General features: G+C 32.4%; 2 protein-coding genes across 2 annotated transcripts in view; one reads left to right on the forward strand and one right to left on the reverse strand.

Annotated features, from left to right (window-relative positions):
* LOC125058688 (transmembrane and coiled-coil domains protein 2-like) overlaps positions 1-16,713 on the reverse strand; it is a 38,118-nt gene extending 21,405 nt beyond the window's left edge. The window contains exon 1 of the mRNA XM_047662818.1: positions 16,329-16,713. The gene's annotated coding sequence lies outside the window, so the exon portion shown is untranslated. The remainder of the gene's footprint in view (positions 1-16,328) is intronic.
* Positions 11,991-20,060, forward strand: LOC125058911 (protein crumbs-like). Its single transcript, XM_047663050.1, has 5 exons — positions 11,991-12,148; positions 17,689-17,830; positions 18,377-18,469; positions 19,381-19,706; positions 19,988-20,060. The coding sequence occupies exons 1-5, from the start codon at positions 11,991-11,993 to the stop codon at positions 20,058-20,060; spliced, it is 792 nt and encodes a 263-aa protein (XP_047519006.1).
* The last annotated feature ends 441 nt before the right edge of the window (positions 20,061-20,501 follow it).

Here is a 20,501-nt window from a genome sequence, read left to right on the forward strand (position 1 = left end):
TACTTATGATGAGTTTTGACTACAGTTCAAACTTTTTTATATTATATTATAATAACCTATTTGCATGTACTGTCTATATAAAGTACTCCATCACATCACATTTAAGGCAAATAAAGCTTAATATTACCATGACATACTTTCCTGGTATACGGATTATGGTTCCTTAAAGGCGCAATCTATTTTTGAATGTAAGCAATGCAGACCAACAAATATCGACGAGTCTAAATCAATTAAACGGCGAATCACTCAGACATAAATTGGTGCGCAATTAACTTTCTCTATCGTAAAAGTATCTTAGTACGTTATACTGTTATATATACTAATAAAAAATAATTTTTAAATGTAGTACCTTATACCTAGTTCGTTTTTGTAATTATTTATAATAAAGACTAGAACAGAAGGACGTGATTGCTTTAATCTAAGAACAGCCTGCGGAAGGTCAAATGGAAGGCATAAGGGTTAGTTACCAACGCGTTGGGCCAACCTAGTAAGTGCAACCACCGTAGCATCATCGTACTTGTAACCAAATTGGACCAGCAAAAATGTACGCATAAAATGCCACAGTACCAGGACAGCATAACAAAGAGGAGCAATTGCCAGAGCCGGTCACATCTCGCAAGTATGAATTTAGCATTTACATAATATTACTAGGAAAACATGAGGTCTACTATACTAATAATTTATGTCTCCCTGTCTACCCCACTCTTTTGAGAACAAGGTCACTATTTCAATAAAAGTTGTTCAAAAGAGGCTTTTTCTTACAAAACACGTCTAAGAGTATCACGAATACAAATTGCTACTTGGAAAAGTCGTCTTTTAAACTTGTTTTTGATAATTTAATTACAAACAAACTTTTGTAGTATAAATTAGGAATACGAACATAGTTAATATTCTGGAGGTAATTTTCTCCGGTGAAAAAATAATTTTCTATACTTTAGGCTATGTCCTTGTGATCCTATTCTCTTCCTGATCCCTTCTATGACTACAAAGATTCAGTGAAACTCAACAATGTTTTCGCTACACGACGCCTTAATTCCTGCTGAGTTCATTGTATAGATAGCCAACAAATACAGTCCAGTCCAGTGGCGTTACAACCCTGAAAGGGTGTTGGCCTAAATTGGATCCGTATCTATAATCATTTTTATTTAATGTAATAAAATAAAATATTTATTAACAAGTACCTAGGTGTTCCGCCTTCTGTACCTAACACATTTCTAAGAATTTTGAGATTAACGCGTACCGTTTCACAATGCTTTCACCGTGGGAGTGTCTAAATTGCGTACTGTTAATTTTTATAATCATAATCCCGGTTATTCGGTTTTAAAAAGAAAAGAAAAATATGTTCAGGATACAACTGAACTTTACTTAGCAATTAGGAGTTACAAAATATTAGAATATAAGACGACAAATGTGTATGCCTCTTGATAGGAAATGCTGACTTAACAGAAACTAATAGAGTATCAGCCAGATAGGGTACAACGCTATATTATAACAGTATATAAAAACAAATCCATTCGGCCCATAGTCGCATCTTTTAGCCACTAAGCCAACATATACTATCTTAAATATACAGTCAAATTAAAAAAATCCTAGGGTTATTGCGAAAACTGTAATTGCAAAGTTTTTCAGTTATTAAACGGCGCAATCAAACGTCGAAACAACTTTGAAATTGCCAAACCGCACCGGTATTACAGCTCGAAACGTTCATTGGGGTTATGAATTCAAGCCTTTAAATCAAGCATAACATAATAGAACCTTTTCTACGTAATTTTGATGTGCACTTATGTAATTATTAACATAGTTAAACTTTTATTTATTTATATTAGTTTGAAGCGCACTTGACCGTCTTTGACCAGCTTCGAAAATTACAAGGATTTACATTTTGTCAACTTAATGTAAAATTGTATTGCATTTTGATAGATTATGTACAAACCAAAAGGAATATAAAAAGGTGATATTATAATATTATAATAACATAAAAATAAACTAAATTCCTACTGTACAAATGTATTAATATATTACAAATAAAAAAAAAAACAGAAAAACAATAACTAACCTTAAAATTTAATAACTAAAATGTATTATTAAAAGGAGTCCCTTTAGGGAAGGTTCCGAAGATACTGGCAGCGTTCCCCCTTTAAATAGCTAGACTATTTATCGATAAAGGATTAAAGATTTATTTAGTCTCTTATATAAATAAACGTTCATTGCCTATAATAGTTAATGCTTTGTCACGTTCAAATTTAGTTATAAACGCATAAGGGCCAGAGAAAGGAAGAAAACATAATTTAAAAAAAATCTTGTCCCGATTCGAAAAATTTTCATGATTATACGCCTCACTAATTCAAAACATTTAAAATTTAAATGCAATAAAACTCAGCGCAACCTCGAACCTCGACTTGGCCTTATGGCTTTAATATTACTACAAAAGAATGTTTAAATATGTATGCGTTTGCATATCGTATTCATAACTGGGTGACTTTTTTTACCATGTAGTAACCTACTCCTATAGACCGTATTCACGTTTTTTCGTATGATCTGGAAAGTTTTATTTTATAAAATAAATGAATACATAAATAATAATTTATCTAATATACACATGTAAATTCTATATCACTTATTAGCAATGTTAACGAACTTCAACGGTTATCAAGACAAGTTTTGTAATTGTACAACACGATTTGAACTTTGACTTTTGACTTAGCGGATATTGTTATTAATTTTCTCACTATAAAAACCAGAGTTCTAGGAATAAATTTAAAAAAAATACTCGAATTGGTCCAGCTGTGATAGTTTTGAGCTTGGCAACATATTTTGCGATTCATTATTATTTATATATCCCCGAATTATTCGACATTCAGATATTTAAATTTGTCATCGAAGTAAATACGTTTGAATTTCGAACTAAGAGAATATTAACGGTACGTTTACTTTACTTGATATATTTCAGGACAATATTGTAACTATGCTAACAAATACCATTAGTTCTCTAAACAGCTAAACATAAAAGACGATATCCATAAATCTGAAGTAAAACTTGTGATTTGATTTGCTTGTAAACGTATCTGCCACAGAAGTATGTTTCTCGTGACATCGTATTTCAACCCTCACTCTGTGATTAGTATGACAAGTTAATAATTTAAGAGGCTTATCTTGGGATGCGTCCATTAGCTGAACCGGTCGGAAAAAATGCTAAAAGCATCCATCCTTAATTGGCGCTTTCTAGTTTAACGATTAGGTTTTATACATTTAAGTGTTGAACACAAATAATAAGTATTAATACTACAGCTGTCAGATTGATAGTGTGAATTCAAATGTCAAAAACTACTTGAAATTATTTTAATTAAGTCGCCTTAAACTAATTTAATGTATGAAATACCAGTAACCATAATATAAAATAAAAAAATCAGTGGCGCTACAACCTCTTTAGGTCTGGGCCTCAGATTTCTGAATCTGTTACATGATCAGTTTTCAATCTAATAGGCGAGTAGGTGATCAACCTCCAGTGCCTGTCACACGCCGTTGACTTTGGGTCTAAGACATGTCCGTTTCCTCACGATGTTTTTCCTTCACCGTTGGAGCGAATGTTAAATGCGCACACAGAAATAAATCCCATTGGTGCACAGCCGGGGATCTAACCTACGACCTCAAGGATGAGAGGCGCACGCTGTAGCCACTAGGCTAACACTGCTCTGTAACCATACTATACCCGTTGAATAATTTTTCGGTCAATAAATCATTGTAAACTTCAGCCTAAATCGCGTACCTCAACATCATTCTATTAATTGCCATCTCTTAAATAAATAAATAAATATTTTTCTAATAAAATTTACATAATTTGGTATATGGAACACCTTTACCACCTTCAGTCATGAAAAGAACGAGTAAAGATAAAAAAGAAAGTAGTAGAATTAATTTATCTACATATGAAATGTCTTCTATATATATAAAAATTAATAGCTGTTTTTGGCAATTAATTAAACGGGTTCGCGAGTCGGAATACCAATACCTTTATATATTTACACACCGCAAAAAAGAAAACACATAGTATATCAAAAAAAAGAAAGAAAGCTGTAAACTGACTGAGTATATAATTGCATAGTATTTTGTTGTTGTACTAAGGTTAGACCACATTTTACAGAAAAATATGTAGGTGATACTAAGTTCACCGGGTAACCTAGATTTTATTAAAAGTAGGAAGTTTACACATCCCATTGAAATAGATAAAGTGTCTTTATTTAATAATACAACCCAAACCGAGGTAGGTCTAGCCAAACCTAATTAATAACCTCAAATTTCCTTTATCGTCACACAGCTCAAGTATTAAACATAATTAAGTATAGATACTATTTAGTGAATATACTAAAACATATATATTAAAAACGTCATTGCCCTTTTCCAAGTAACAGGTAAGCATTTGACCTCAATCTAGCAGCCATAGTCTATTAGGTCATGGCAGCTCTTAGCTTCATGACAATCTTAAATGTAGTCGCTACTTTATAAATTCATTGGGGTTCATGCCTTTTTTGCACGATCTCTATGAACATCTGACTTATTCTCTATATTTTGCATACACTTTGGAATACATACGTTCTAGTCTGCGTGATCATAGTAGAATATAAATTCAGACTAATTCGAAAGTTCAAGAATTGTGAGATAACACTCAACTGAACCTTTTGGACTGTGAAATGAAAAAAAGTGAAAGTGATGACTTTTAAATATTGTGTTCATTTAATGTAATACATAATAAATAGTATAATTGGATTATATTGAGGACTGGCAATACAATCATTAATAAATGTGAAAATCTTCACAGGCCTTATATTTTAGACTCAGTACTTAATAATTCATTAATGAAAATTAGTTTTACTTACAGTCCATTTAGCAATTAAATGGGTTACCCAGTATCCACAAATCACAGGTTGATAAAAATTTTCTTTCACTAACTTAACTACTAGGACCTTAAATTTCGAAGCATAGATTTTAAGATTATAAGCACTTATTATTATTCTATTGTTAAAAATAATACACGATTTTCGGCTCAGCTCGGTTTTAACTATATATAGAAGTGATAATTACACTATTCAGTAATTATTCTTATCATATTCTTAAAACTCATAAAAAAGTAAAAACACAAAGGCTTTCAAATATAGTTCTACAGTAAAAAGTTATTTTAAGAAATTTTAAAATAACTCTTTACTAGCGACTCTTAATCAAATCAAATAGATAGAAAGCCAAATTATCAGCCGACATTATTTCGCAGTCGCATTAGCTTTTAGCTATAAAAGTACGGACAAATGAGGGTCCAAATTACGAGTGCCCCAGAATCAGGCTGGCTAATAGGCACTTCTGCGATTTAGGTCGAAATAATGGTTTTAAATGTCTGTTTTTGACTGGTTCGTGAGTCGTTACATTCTACGAATAATATATGTGTATAAAACATTTATTAACGTTTTCGATTTAACGAATCTTATACATTTTTGTTAGGCATATAGCAAATTCATGACTCTGAAAATCAAATCGGAAACGCAACATTTTATAACTTTTGTTCAGTGCTTCGTGGTATATACTGCACATTTTTTACCTACACTTTTCATTTGGTATCAATTTTATTAAAGAAATTAACTAAATTGGTATCAGCATCTATATGTAATTTATAGTAGAATGTTAACTTCGCGAAACTTTAAAATTTCGAATTTCGGTACACTTGTCATATTTTGTAGATTTGTTTCGTAGGCATTTGGCAGTCTTAGGGTCTGTTTCACAATGTATGGATAAAGTACCAAATAGCTATGCAACACATAAATTATTTGGAAGATAACTTGTGCTATTTGACATACATCGAACTCATAGCTTATGATGGACTTTATGTGACGAATAGCGCTATCTGACAGTCGTGAAACGCAACAATAGTGTTTATCCTACCAATAAGTAATAAATAGCAAATTTGGAACTTATGTAGAACTTATGTAGAACTTATCCGTACATTGTGAAACAGACCCTTAGAAACCGCTTTATAACTAATAGCTATTCTATTGACATGCACTTAAACAAATAGACGATGCAAATAAATCGTCAAGTGTAAAAAACGGCTACTACTAATTACTGTCGTATTTTGGCGAATCGCCAGGAAAAAGAAGCCAATATCAATGCATATTATTTTTACAACTGCACAATTTTACCATAGCTGTATCTTAATAGGGTTAAACGGAAGAAAAACTTTAAGAAAATTTAACTTACAATACAGTCGAGGTGACATGGAAAGACGAATATCACGTGTTTGAGGTATATATTAAAGTTAAAAACATTTGGGATTTTTAACAAAACAATTTCCTTTTAATTCCAAATTAAATCAGTGATTTATGTCATTCTACCATAATTTAAAATAAAACAAATCTACTCTAGCTATCATGGTTATTTAGTTTCGTTTTTCATTTTTTATGCATAATTTTATAGGAAGTAAGAAAATACTTCAGTGTGCTTCACTTAACTTCGCGCTAAATAAAAAGCAAATATGAATTTCAAAGTAAATAAAAACAGAGTATAACGTCCGAAGGCCGCTGCAATGAAATGGCGACTCGAATCGTTGACATGGAAAGTGGGGAAAAATATCTCATTCGAGAGGGTGCTATAGCCGTAAATAAACTTCAGAATTTAATTAATTTGTAAAATATTCTAGTGACATGTAGCTATCATAAGAATGTATCTTTTTAAATATTCCAATATTTGGCGCTTGATCAATGCAAACAGACCGTATACCTTAATCCTATATTGTCTTAAATTTACACTGTTACCGCAGCTTTTATGTAGGTACAGTGTGAATTCTATTTAACCACACTCAATGGAAAGAAGAAAAATCTGTATTAAAAAAGTTTATTTCAGACTGGTGTTAGTAGTAATTACATAAAAAACATTGTCGTCTTTAGCTGCACCAGTAATTATGTTGTATTTTTACTACTTATTTTATTAATTTTGCGATATTGAGGCCTCTTCGTGATAAAGCACGTGCAAGCAATCCCAATTTGTAAACAATAGATCGGATTTCTTAGAAAGTTTGGTACGTATGATGCAGACAGTCGAGTTTATTACGGACTAGGACAACAAAGCGACAAAAACACGTAAACAGATCCGGAGTTTTAACTAATTTCGGTAACTTAAAAAGTACTTTGTATTATTTAATTATCGTTATTGAAGGTGGGTGCAATGCTATGTAAAGAGTATCATTGTATGGAAGAGAAGCTAAACCAACCAAAGCCCAGTGATTTAGACGCTTTAGGGGATGTGTCGTTAAATCGAGGGACGTTACGTATACGTTAGGGACTTTACACTGTATTAACATTCAAAATGTGACGTTTTACGCCAGATATGTAGAACCTTGTTATAAGAATGCGAAACATCGGGTATTTTTGTACAATAATAAGTGTATATATCTCACTAGTTTTGTGCCTATTTCCAAGTAAGCTTTTCATGATATTAATAATTATGGCAACAAACGTAGTTATATTTTAGCTTTTCATGAAGAGCGCGAAACAGTGAAGACAGATGAACTTCAAGAACAAATTGAACTCTAAGCAAAAGTTGAGAGTCATTCAGAAGTTATTTTGATTCATTACAATAGCACTTTAAGATCTGACATCAGAATGTAATGGAAAGAAGTTTTCAATATTTTTATGATACAAAAAAAATATATATATTATAAGAACAACTTTATATTTCATTATGAATTCTCAAACCATTCCTTCTGAAACAAAAGAAACAAATCTTTTCTTCACAATATAAAGAAAACACTTAGAAAAACAAATAAATAAATCAGTGCAGTCAAGTAGTTTTTCGATTATGTGTTGCACAATAAACATTTATTGACCGATATTCTTATCAGCTTCGTAAAGCGGCATTAATTTTTAATTACTACTATCGTTTAAAAAATACACAGATAACCTCTGTTCGGATTTAATGAAGCCGGTTCATTATTAGTAATTATAATTTCCTCCAGGTCGCCTAAACTAAGATGCGGCGGCTTATAATGAGGCACACGCCTATTTACAGATACATACAAAAAAGCAGGTGCAAGACCAAGAGCTTTACGTGCTCATGCGAGCCACGGAAGTTTATAATTCAAGCACTACTAACTTCCTAACTTAGGGCTACCAGAACTTTCTAATAATTTCCAATATAAGCATATTTAGATAGAGGACAAATCTTTGTTTTTAATTTATTTCATTATTATTAATTACTTTGTAAACCAGTGCAGATAGCCTTTGAAATAAATAAAAAGTGAAAAAAATTACTTTAATATCATTGATCTACATACCATTTGTACCTCTTATGGGTGATCACAGATGAGGATTTTTCGCCTTAAATAAATGCATTAAATAATATATTTACTGAATTTGACAACACGACTGGCGAATAAATGTGAGAAAACGTACACTGGCCACTAATATATCGATTTATTGTCCGACTTGCAAAAAGGCCTTTGAATGCCATATCAATTACCGTTTCTCATATAAAGTATTAGGTTTCGGGTAAAGTGACATATGTTACAAAGGTCAAAGGGAACATTAGTATTTAGTGCGTGGGTATAATTTCAGAAGTTGATTAAAACAAGTATGAATAACACTTAGGGTATAGCATAATAATATGTAGTCTGTTAGACCAAGGTAAAGTTTTGATTCTGAAAGTATTAAATTTTCAGAAAAGTCAGAATGCAATGAATAGAAGCATGGTGGGGAATAAACTTTCTGACAGAATAAACATATCATCAATAAAAAAAATCACACAACAACAAAGAGACAATGGGGTTCTAAGAACTGCTATGCTAAAATATAAGTGGGCTGGGTATACCATCAGAGGACAGTCAAAATGGAGCAAATCATTAATGCATTGGTACGCAGGTGACATGAAGAGGAAAAAGGGTAGACCATTTCTAAATAAGAGCCGTGGCAGATGGCACATGGACCCGAACTAGGTCAGAAACTTATGGTGGCAATTGGAGGAGGCCTTAGCCAACAAAAGGCAAACAGACAAGGTTGTCGAGGGAATGTTAATATTCAACTATATTTAAGTTAATTTTTTTTCAATACTAAACATGTATATTCTAAATTGTATCTTGCCTGAAGAAAGGCTTATATTATTATTAATTTTTAAAAGAAGAGAGATACTTGGATACTTTAAAATAAAACAAAGATTGATGACGTCTAAAGGATTGTACTAATTAGATATTAAACAATGTAATGTTACAAATTACAATTCGAAGAAAAAGATTACACAATGGTGAATGCGAAGTTGTAGCGATGATATTCTTAGAATTGTGTCAAAGAAACTTAAACTCAAGTACTCTTAATGCTTTCACCTTAATTACAGGTCCTGTAAAGGTCAACTATTTTTCTGAAGACTATTTAAAAATGAATACTTTTTTTTTGGAAGTCGGTTGCCTAAATTAAAGTACTCCGAGCAATACCGCAGTATTTAATAGATGTTCTTAAATTTACTCCGTAATTTCAACGTTGGAATGTCAATCTCCAAGCCGCAGCAGCTCGTGATTAAATTTTAAATTAATTTATATATCTTTTATTATCAAGCTACAAACTAACATCTTTGAGCCATCGCCAAGATAATAAAATAACTGCTGCCGGATATTTTTAATAAGATGCATGCACTTGTTGACGTTTCCATAAAAATATATACTATTAAAAAAAATACCCATATTTAATTATATAATATTATAGTATATTTAATTTTATTTTATTTATTTGTCTGAATTAAAATCAGGATTCGTTAGATGCCTTAAATATCCAAGCACTTGTCTATCTAATAAGCCATTTAATCGATTGGCATGAATTAGAAATAAAACACGAGACATAGTAATGTATTAACTATTCGTGATTTTAAAATAGTCCATTGAAATGTTACAATTTGAGAGCCAAACTGAACATTTGATAGAGGACGCAATTTTATTTATGGGACGTAGAGGGGGTCAATATAAGCTTAACCCCAAGATTTTGGGGTTGGCGCCTTTGTCCCCCGGCCGCCATATTGGAAAAAGGTGTGAAAACACGTTTTTGGCTATATCTCCTAAACTATCCATCGTACATAAAATTTGAAAATACACATTTTGTAGCAAATCGCTGTGCCTACAATTATGTATATTTGACTTTTTATCATAAATCCAAAATTCAAAAAGTTAGAAGTAAAAATGTACAAAAAATTCTATTTTGCTTAATAACTTTTTTTCTTTAGATTTTATCAAAAACTATGTCAGAACAATTTTGTAGAGGATCTCTTTCAGAAGATGACGACATTCACGTATGGACAATAAATATATAAAATATACAGTTGTGTACGTAAAACTACCAAGATTCGAAATAAACACAAATTACACCCTAAGCGTACCGCTTAACAAAATGGGTGTGGTTGATTTGTTTTAGAAGTTTTCAGAGTTCTACGGTGTTCCTCGGAATAGTTTGTTTGTTCCGACTATCCTACAACATGTGTCTATGAAGGTAAATGAAATTGGTTTACGTAGAGACACGACACAGACGGCTAATAGGACGGTGATGTTCGATGCTTCTAGACCCTCTTTGAATTTTGTCATTGAAAAGACTACTGCTACAATTGTTTTAAGTGGAGTTTAATCGGAGCCAACGGTTTACTAAATTTTAATTGTTAATAAAGTTATAAAAAATTTGTTTCTTTTTATTTTCTATTATCAGTTTTCTACAACTTACATGAAATAATATAATCTAATTTACTTTAATTGACAACATGACTCTTATGAAATAGTTGGAACTAAAATGGAATTAAATTGGGGAAAAATATGCATAATTTGTTTTACGTATGTAAGTACTGATATCTGATTAATTTACTAAATTTAATAGCTTAAGAATAAATATATAACATTGGTCCGTCTGCATCAAATCAACAAACAAAATATCTCTACTAAAGGTATCATTAAAAAGAGAATAAAGTTTAGTATTTTAAATACAGACTAAAAATTTAACAATCTATCATTTTTGTGGCACAGTAGTGCACTTGACAAAAAGCACGTGCGTCACTTGGTACGTAACGTTTTGACGTCTGCCGATCGCATTCTTTGGCTTATTATTAAATCTAGTTTTGAACTATTTTTGTATTAAAGTACTTTGTATTTAATATGAACTATGGATAGAACGGCTTTATAGACTATGAGAATTTTTTTGAAAAGGATCTAAGAGTAATCAGGTCCCTCTGCACAGACCAAAAAGCAATGGTGAAAGTGCATCACGAGGAAACGGATGAGATCAGTATTTACCGTGGTGTTCGTCAAGGTTGTATATTGTCTCCGTTGCTATTCAATGTATATTCCTAAGCAACTATATCAGAAGCCATTGAGGGGACTGCAGTTGGAGTGGAAGACGACGACACAGTTTTAATAGCTTCGTCAATGGACGATCTGCAAATGCTTACGAGTTCATGAAACTAGCGAAAGAGACGATCTGACTAGTAATACAGTAAAGATGAAGGTGAAGGTCTTTTCTCGAAACGACATTTATCGAAAGAAGAAAGAGAAAGGCCTAATTTATCTGTAGCTGGAACAGGTGCGGCAATAGATTATAGAGGTATTTATGAACTTGGGTTACAAACGAGTGGAGTTCTGATCAGAGAATTAGTTCTGGAATTAAAATTTCCCGAGGATCTTTCAACGAAATGAAGAAAGTTATGTGCTGTCGTCACTTGACCATTAAACTCCGAATCCGAGTTCTTCCTTGATACATTTGGCCAATTGTTCTGTACGGCTGTGAAGAAAATACCCGCCGGTGCTTAGAAGCATTTGAGGTATGGGCTATCGCCGCATGCTTCGTATAAGCTGAATCCAGAAGGTCTCTAACGAGAAGGTTCTTAAGCGAGTTGGAATGTCGAAAGGACTTGTGCGGAACATTTAACAATGGAAAGTTGCGTATCTGGACCACGTGTTGCGCCATGACCGCTACCATCTCCTTCAATTAATTATTATGGGTAAAATCAAGGGTAAACGGCGTGTTGGTAGAAGGAAGAAATCATGGCTTTGCAACGTCTGGGAGTGGACGGGTTGCAACTGCGAAAAAGTTGCTGCATCTGACATAGGTCATGCGCTTCAAGAGACTGACGGCCAACCTCCAGTAATGGAGAGGCACTTAAAGAAGAATGGATAGAGCAAAAGAAAGGAACCACTATTAAATACACCAACATTACTTAAACCTATTTAAAAAAATATACCATAGAGTGATTCAAGTCTTTTATAGAAATAAAAAACAACGAAATATTTTTTTATTATACGTCTTATTGCAACGCATACTTCCTACAGCTAGAACATTGTGTAGGATCTAAATTAAATTGTGTAAAAGTATACGGCAATTATTAGGGGAGCGCCGGCATCCCCAGCGTCATGTTACAGGACATCCCTATTCTTTTTGAAGTCCATCTCTTTATTTCCACTCTACTTTATTAACGTTAAGTTTTTTTAAATTTGGATAGCCTTCAGTCGTCATGACGAAGTCAATGGTTTAATTTTTTTTTTTGGTCGAAGCACCCTTCTTTTGATAAATTAACGTCTATTTAAAGTTATAGGGAGACACTATGCGGGTTGCTAAGACATGTGGATTGTGGGGTTTGGATAATAGATACAAAACAGGGCATGAGACATTACAGACTATCAACGAATGATTTTTTTTCAGATATATCCAAATCAGCTGATTAGTTTTGTGTCATTGACCTTACTTATATGCAGGGCCGCGCCGCCCATGTGTGCGAAGTGTGCGGTGCACACAGGCGCTAAAACAATAAGGGCGCCGCAACCGAAATTATTTATACTAAACTACAATATTTTTACGTACGTTGTAGGTATCATTTTACGTTTATGTCTAATGATTTCAATAATATGCCGACATACCTTGACAAAATCCAAAATGAACTAATTTTTATGCTCGATAACCAAATTCAACATTTTATTTTAAATTTATGTCGAATTAATAAATACTTTTCAATAATACTGGATTGTACTCCTGACGTTTCATACGAAGAGCAAATTAGTATGATAATAAGATTTGTCAACTTTAACATGGAAACTAGAAAGTTGGAAATAAGAGAGCATTTCCTAGCTTTCTGTCCAATCATAGTAACAACTGGCGCTGGAGTAACTTCATATAATAGAAAAACTAAACGAAATTAATTTGGACATAAACAACAAGGCTATGATAATGGCTCAAATATCCGCGGTAAGAATATTGCTGGATCTAAATCTCCGCGCTTCTTATGTACCGTGCGCTAGCCATAGTTTAAATTTAATAGTAAACGACGCTGCCGACCTCATACACGACTGAGTTTTTTTAATATTGTGCAAGAATTATATAAATATTTTTGTCCTCTACTAAAAGATGGGATTTATTACAAAGATATGTCATAAATCTGACCTTAAATACAGTTAGATATAACATCATAAATAAACTATGTAACAATTTATTTCGCGTTTTATTTTTCACGGCAATTGGCAAGCGGGCGTTTTACCTATTTAAGAAAATATTATTTAAGTAAGTATATTAAACTAAAGAAAATTTTTCTTTCGGTCAAAATTAAAATTAAAATAATAAAAAATACATTGAAACTTGAAGATTCGTAAAAAATAGGCCGAAAAATATAAATAGTTCCCTCATAGGCCTGCAACACACCCGCTAAAAATGTCTATGGGCTGCGATGACTGCCATTTATGTCCGTCCCTCAGGCTCGTTTGCCCCCTATAAAAAAAAGGAGGCGCTTCATGGGTTTCGCACACAGGCGCTGCTGGGGGTCGGCGCGGCCCTGCTTATATGCGTGACGCATTTAAAAGCTTTCATGGGACAACGCCCTACACAGTAAAATCACCGTGTAAGTTTGAATTCTATCGAGAAATCTTTATATATATAATTCTTCTGTGAGTGTGTATGTCACTGAACTTCTCTCAAACGACTGGACCGATTTTGATGAAATTTTTTGTGTGTGTTCAAGGGGATCTAGGAATGGTTTAGATTCACAAATCAGCCCGGCAGATGGCACTGCAGTCGGTACTTTCATACTTTGCTTAATATCCTAATCGCTTTAAATATCATGTAAGACAACGTCTGTGGGGTCCACTAGTAACTTATAAAAATGCCAAGTTTCACGATAATAAGTAGATATAAATTGTTCATAAGTGAAAAGAAAATCTAAAACAACCTATATTACGCAGTTAATTATCAGTTAAAGCCGCAAGTAATTTTTCGTTCATCTGGTCTTGGGCTGAGATTTTTGTTTCGTGCTTTTTACTGAACTGACAAGTAGGTGTTCCGCCCGCCGTCGAATTCTTGATCTAAGGCATAGCGATTTACAGGGAGTTTTAAATGCGAATATAGAAAATGAATTCGTTGATGCACAGCAGTGATTCAAACGCACAACCTCAGGAGTCGCCCGCTCAACCCACTAGATCAAGACTCTTCAGCCGTCACTAAGTAACACTCCTAGCATTAAACAAATTACTACGACAATTATCGTCGTTCTGTGATAAATGTTCGTGAAATGAAAGGATAATGTCACGCCTAGAAATCATTACTGCGAAGTTCAAAGTAACTTCTGTTAAAAGCTGTCATATGTCAAAGTTATGCATACCTTTCGTATAACAAAAGCACGTAACAACTATTCAGGTATACAATATACATTTACATTCAATGTCAGGTCACGTATAACGTTGCATCGTGTGATCGTGTCTATTTACCGTGAAATGTGCTGTTATTCTTCTCATAACCAGATTTTAACTTTTTAAGTTTTATGATTCCAATGTCTTTAAAAACTGTAGATAGTTGTCTATATTCTGATTAAAGTAACGAACAGATTCTTAGATCTTTCTTATTTCGTCACATCGTAAATATAATTAGGCAGATAGGGACGATTGAAAGTCGAGCTAGCCACTCCTAATTGTTAAGTATATAGGCAAGCCTCATTTAATTTTATTGATTCACTTTTTTCGGACCATCAAACAGTACTAGAAATTCCTTCCTAATAATGGTTTTATTTTTTTAATGGGCACATTGAAAATTACATAATTTAAATGTGTCAAAAATAATAAACTTATGAAACTTACCTAGCTATTAAATGTTTTTACATGAATTGAAAACTTACAACATCTTTTATCAGGTATTTACAATTACTAAATTTAGATTAGTTAAAGTTGATATTATTGAAAATGACTGTTATCTTCGACATATACCAATTAGTTATCACACCTTTATACACCATTATCGGAACTTTGTTTATTTCACACAAAAATATAAAAATTCAATTTCATTACAAATCACAGTATGTTATAGGAAATAATTTCAGTGTAACACACAAGCATGCAGAATAGATATATCATTGAAACTAAATGTCTTAACAGTCCTAAGGTAACCCATGATATTTACTATATATATATGAATCACCTTGTTTGCCTTTTAAAGGGACCTTATTTACAAATAAAGGCTGGAAACTCTTAATCAAAGAAAGTGGCTCCTAAAGAATAATCTTATCTCATAACAATGTATGATAATTCAATGATTATCAGAAACCAACCTACAGTAAATGGAACTTTCCTGCTATACAAATACATTAGACATGATCATGGAATTGACATTTCAATTGGCCAGAATATATAAAAAAATATGCCCATTCCAAAAATATAGTTTAATGATGAAATATTTTTTTAAGAAACACTTAATTAAAAAAGAAATTCAGTTTTCATAAGTTTATGGATATTGGGCCCCTGGGGACATTTCAGTGTAAACAAAAATTAGTTTATTGTGAGAAAAACCAAACTTAAATCTCAGGTTCTCACGGATTAGTATAAATATAATTATTAAATGAATCAGAAATTACACTGTTCTTCAAGGATTTTCCTCATTGTCGATACTCTTGTTATTATTATGGTAATATAAAATAACAGAACTAATTATTACTTCTGATCACAGTATTTTAACTAGACTTCTGGGTCCTTATTTATACACAACCTTGATGAGTAAAATCACAAAAACTTACATAAATTAATCAACTATATAATTTTAAATATTATTCTACAACTACTTTAATCAAATAAATGTTTTATTTAAACATGTTTTACATTTGTAGTTTATTTGTAGACTTAGGAAGATGTATCAAAATTGATCATTCAGATTCCTATAATATAAAATAAATATTTTAGATGATTTTCCATTATTCAAAGAAAAAATCAGTGACCAATACGGACAAAAGTTTAATTAAATTAATAACAATTTAATGATATTAATACTAAGATATTTATATGGAATATTGTTTCATCAAAAATCAAATACTTAACTACACAAACAGACAAATTCTAAAAACACACTTGTTTTAATTGTTTTACATACAGCACTGTTTCCTTAAACTATTACTGTTACTGTAATGACTAATACAGCTTCATTTTATTACTACATAGGGTACATGAATCATCTATATCAGTAATAATAACAAAGTTTAAGAGGCTACATACTATACTATGGAATTGTTACTTATGTATAAGTTACTTATAAAATATAAACATAGCTACTGGCTGGTTTCCAAGCAAGTCAAATGACATCTAATATAAATCAGATAGCTGAAGACTTGTAATTAGTTCTTAATTCCATACCAGTATCCTGGCATTGAAAGATACTACCTATATCCGTCACAATGACTGATTCTAGGTTTAATAGCTATAATTAAAGCTCAATAAAACTATTATTTTTAATTACCGATTCGGATATGAAATTTAACTTCTATGATTTTTTATATAAATCTACCGTGATTATGAACTCCACTCACAAGAATACAAGACGTATTAGTCAGCATGCTACAAAAAGGGATACTTTATGAGATAAAAAAAGAAACCACTTTGTAAGACATTACATGAAAAGAAAAGATTTTACTTACATTTGTTTACGCAGCAATTTGATATTTAGACACACACACTGTAATGTTATACGATAAGGTCATGTTTTATCGAGAAAATAAATTTAAAATTACCACATAACTGCAATTGTACATAAAATATGTATAATGTTAAATGACAGAAATACTAAGTGGAACTTTCTACTTTCGCCGTTCGCGCCTCGCGGGACGCGGTATCAACTACCATTTTGTTTTTTGGTGACTCTGTTATTCGTTTTTGTCATAATATGTAGTACAAATTTTCTTCATCATTGCCAAATTCAGACTGGTTGTTATAAATTTGAAAAGCAATGCAATCTATTGTGTGGTATTGTTACCGTAAGTGTCTAAATCTTAGAATTGGCCTGAATTGGGTAAAATAAGTAAAATTAGTTTAAATGTTGGTTTGTCTCAGTGAGTTATTTTTCACGAGGCTTTATCTCAGTGATTGGTTTAGTCCGATTTAGACTAAAAATGTCTTAAATTGTCCCTTCAAAGTTTTGTATAACACAGAACTATCCATTGACAATAAGTTGCTTTTATACAAAACCATTCTCAAACCCATATGGAAATATGGAATACAGCTTTGGGGATTGGTTTTTTTGGTTTTTTTTTGTGTTTTTCTTTTCTTATTGTTTAAACCTTCCCCGAACCTCCTTAAATATTTCAAGATCATAATTAGCCAAATCGGTCCAGCCGTTATCGAGTTTTAGCGAGACAAACGAACAGCAATTCAATTTTATATATATGTAGTACATATTACAGATACGGCGGTACCGATGAGACTTTGGTAGCGGCGTCTCTGAAGGGTGGTGAGTTGTTGGTACACCTGCGGTTCAACCACACACCCGAGGATTACACTGTGGGGGGTACCAGGCTTGATAACGGACACTTGCATCTGATACAGGTATTGTATCAGATGCAAGTGTCATTGACTATTATTTTGGAATACATACAAAATTTTACGAATTGCATCGTTTCAACTAAATTACAGCTGTCTCTTTCTATCAAATGGTAAACACAAGTGAGCAGAAAGAGACAAAAGGTTCTCTCTTCTTCTTTTAGTTAAAAGAGTTGATTTAGTTTTTATGAATAAGGGGTTAATTTTATTCTTTCGCAGTCATATGGCCAAGGTTTCAATTTGAATAAAAATAATAATATGTATGTGTTCACAGTTCAATCTCTATAAAATTCGTCAAAGTTTATTAATCATATAATTCGCATTATTTAATTATATAAGTGCCAAGGCTGTACATTTTTCTCACTCAAGCTTTCTTAGTTTTATAATCGTGGCGATTTCCTACTCTGGAACTCTCTTCAACAATGTGTTGAGATAAAAATAATGGAAGCTTATCTTCAATATAACACATAGTTTAATTATTATGTCAGTGATTTTAAGTATTAAAATAGATTAAAAGATGCAAATTTGCTATTGCTTAATTTTATTTTTCAGGTGGTACGAAATTCAACACTGGTACAAGTGAAGTTGAACGGCACTGAATACTTTAGGAAGTCGATATCAGCCGCTAAGCAACTTGATGCACAGGTACTTACTAAACTTCTTGTTTTTTAAATATATTTTAATATAAAAAAGGTTTTTTTTCAATGAGACATCACATTACGATCTAACCTCAAGGATAGTTAACATGAGAAAATCTCAATTAAAAGCTCTGTTCTTGTGTTCTTTTTTATTTTTACAACTGGCTAGCACTTAACACTAACGTGTACTAACACTAATTTACTAAAGCAAACGGTTTTTATCTTTTCACTCTTCTCAGTAATTTAAGAAAGAAAAATAAAAAAAATGGATCTGCAAGCGATATATTATTTTTTTATATAGTTACTTAGTGATACAATGCACTTGGTAATAAGTCTTCTTTATTACGTATATATGGAAGAAATCTGTATACATATATCTCAAAAAAGATTTCAATTTAAACTTAGCTCGTTACTTAAGTTACAATATACTTACTTTAATGAAAAAATTAACGGATCATCTCGATATGATTTAGTTAAAAAAAAAACTTGTGGACTTAGGGAATTTAGCACACGCTTGTAAGCCAACATAGTTCATCATACTCAAATATTTTCCGATTCCAACAATATCTCATACACACCCTTTTTTAATAGGTCTAAGCAATATCTATTATGTGTGATTGTTTAATCGCGCAAATCTATCAAAAATGATTAAAAAGTTACCAGTGGCGCTACGTTTTAGGTCTGGGCCTCAGATTGATGCATCTGTTTCGTCAGCATCGTCTTTTCTAATATGTTAACAGTGTTCTGTGCCTGACACACGTCGTCAACTTTTTGGGACTAAGGCACGCTGGTTTTTTTATAAATGTTTTTTCTTTATCGTACAAGTGAATGTTAAATTGTCCATTTCGCAAGAGTCGCAAGCTAAAGCCAGGTCAAACTGCTCTTAAAAAATGATTACACCATGCATACTATTTACAGATACTATACCTTGGTGGTCCACCAACACCAATTGTGCCCACCGAATCGACTCTTCTTCCAAACACAACACAAGCGCCCAACCCCGAACCAGACGATTCCGAGTACTTCAAAGGTGTCATTCAAGACGTCCAAATATCAAATGGACTGAATGTAACCATTGTAGAATTTTTCCCTCTGCGAGTCGAGGGCGTGTCCCTCCCCCTTCCATTTGGGGAGGTGGAGCTGGACTCGAGTGGGGTTTTAGAGGGCGTAGTGTCGGATGACGTGTGCGCGTCTACGCCCTGCCATCATAACGCGACGTGTACTAATACGTGGAATGATTATATGTAAGTTATTTTGTATATATATGTAAAATAATGAGATAGTATAAAACTTAAAACATAACTTAACGGTTAACCTTATTTCGTTTAAGAGATCTCTTTCAGACATTAGAAAATAATTGTAAGAAACTTAAAAACTATGTTCTTCACTATAGAATCTAAAAAAAAAAAATTAAAAAAAATATTGTTGTTGTAAAATGTTGATGCAAATGTTATTTAACATATTTCATACATTTGTAACCTGTAAACTAATGACATCGAATTGAAATGAAACCAAATTTGCTTAGGTGCACCTGTCCACGTGGTTACAAAGGAAAGCAATGTGATGAGGTCGAGTTCTGTCAGCTGCCGAAACCTTGACAGAGGGTAAGTAAGATATTCATATTTTCTTGAGATAATCGAACAATCTAATGTATGTGCATGTATAACAAGGCTGTGTTAAGATTATAATGTGTTACTGGATGGAGGTAGTCTACAAGTTTTAAGTTTTTTTAGTAATTTAATCTAAATTCTATTCACAAGTAAAACTATATATATTTACAAACAAAAAAAAATACCTTATAGTGTAGATTAGTAATTAATTTCAATGAATCTTTATTTTAGATACGGTATGAACACGTACTAACGTACACGTTACGTACGCCCGCAGCGGACGCACTCGCTGAGCCCGTTGACCTGCCTCAAACGTTCACGCTTACGTACAGGTACTTTATTTATTTTAATTACAACCAAAGCACACACGCATTACACACTTGAAACGAACCGAATGGGAAAAGGGATTTTTTTTTATATCTCTCATTA

The sequence above is a fragment of the Pieris napi genome, chromosome 18 (genome assembly GCF_905475465.1).
Source record: "Pieris napi chromosome 18, ilPieNapi1.2, whole genome shotgun sequence".
In the NCBI taxonomy this organism is placed as follows: Eukaryota; Metazoa; Arthropoda; class Insecta; order Lepidoptera; family Pieridae; genus Pieris; species Pieris napi.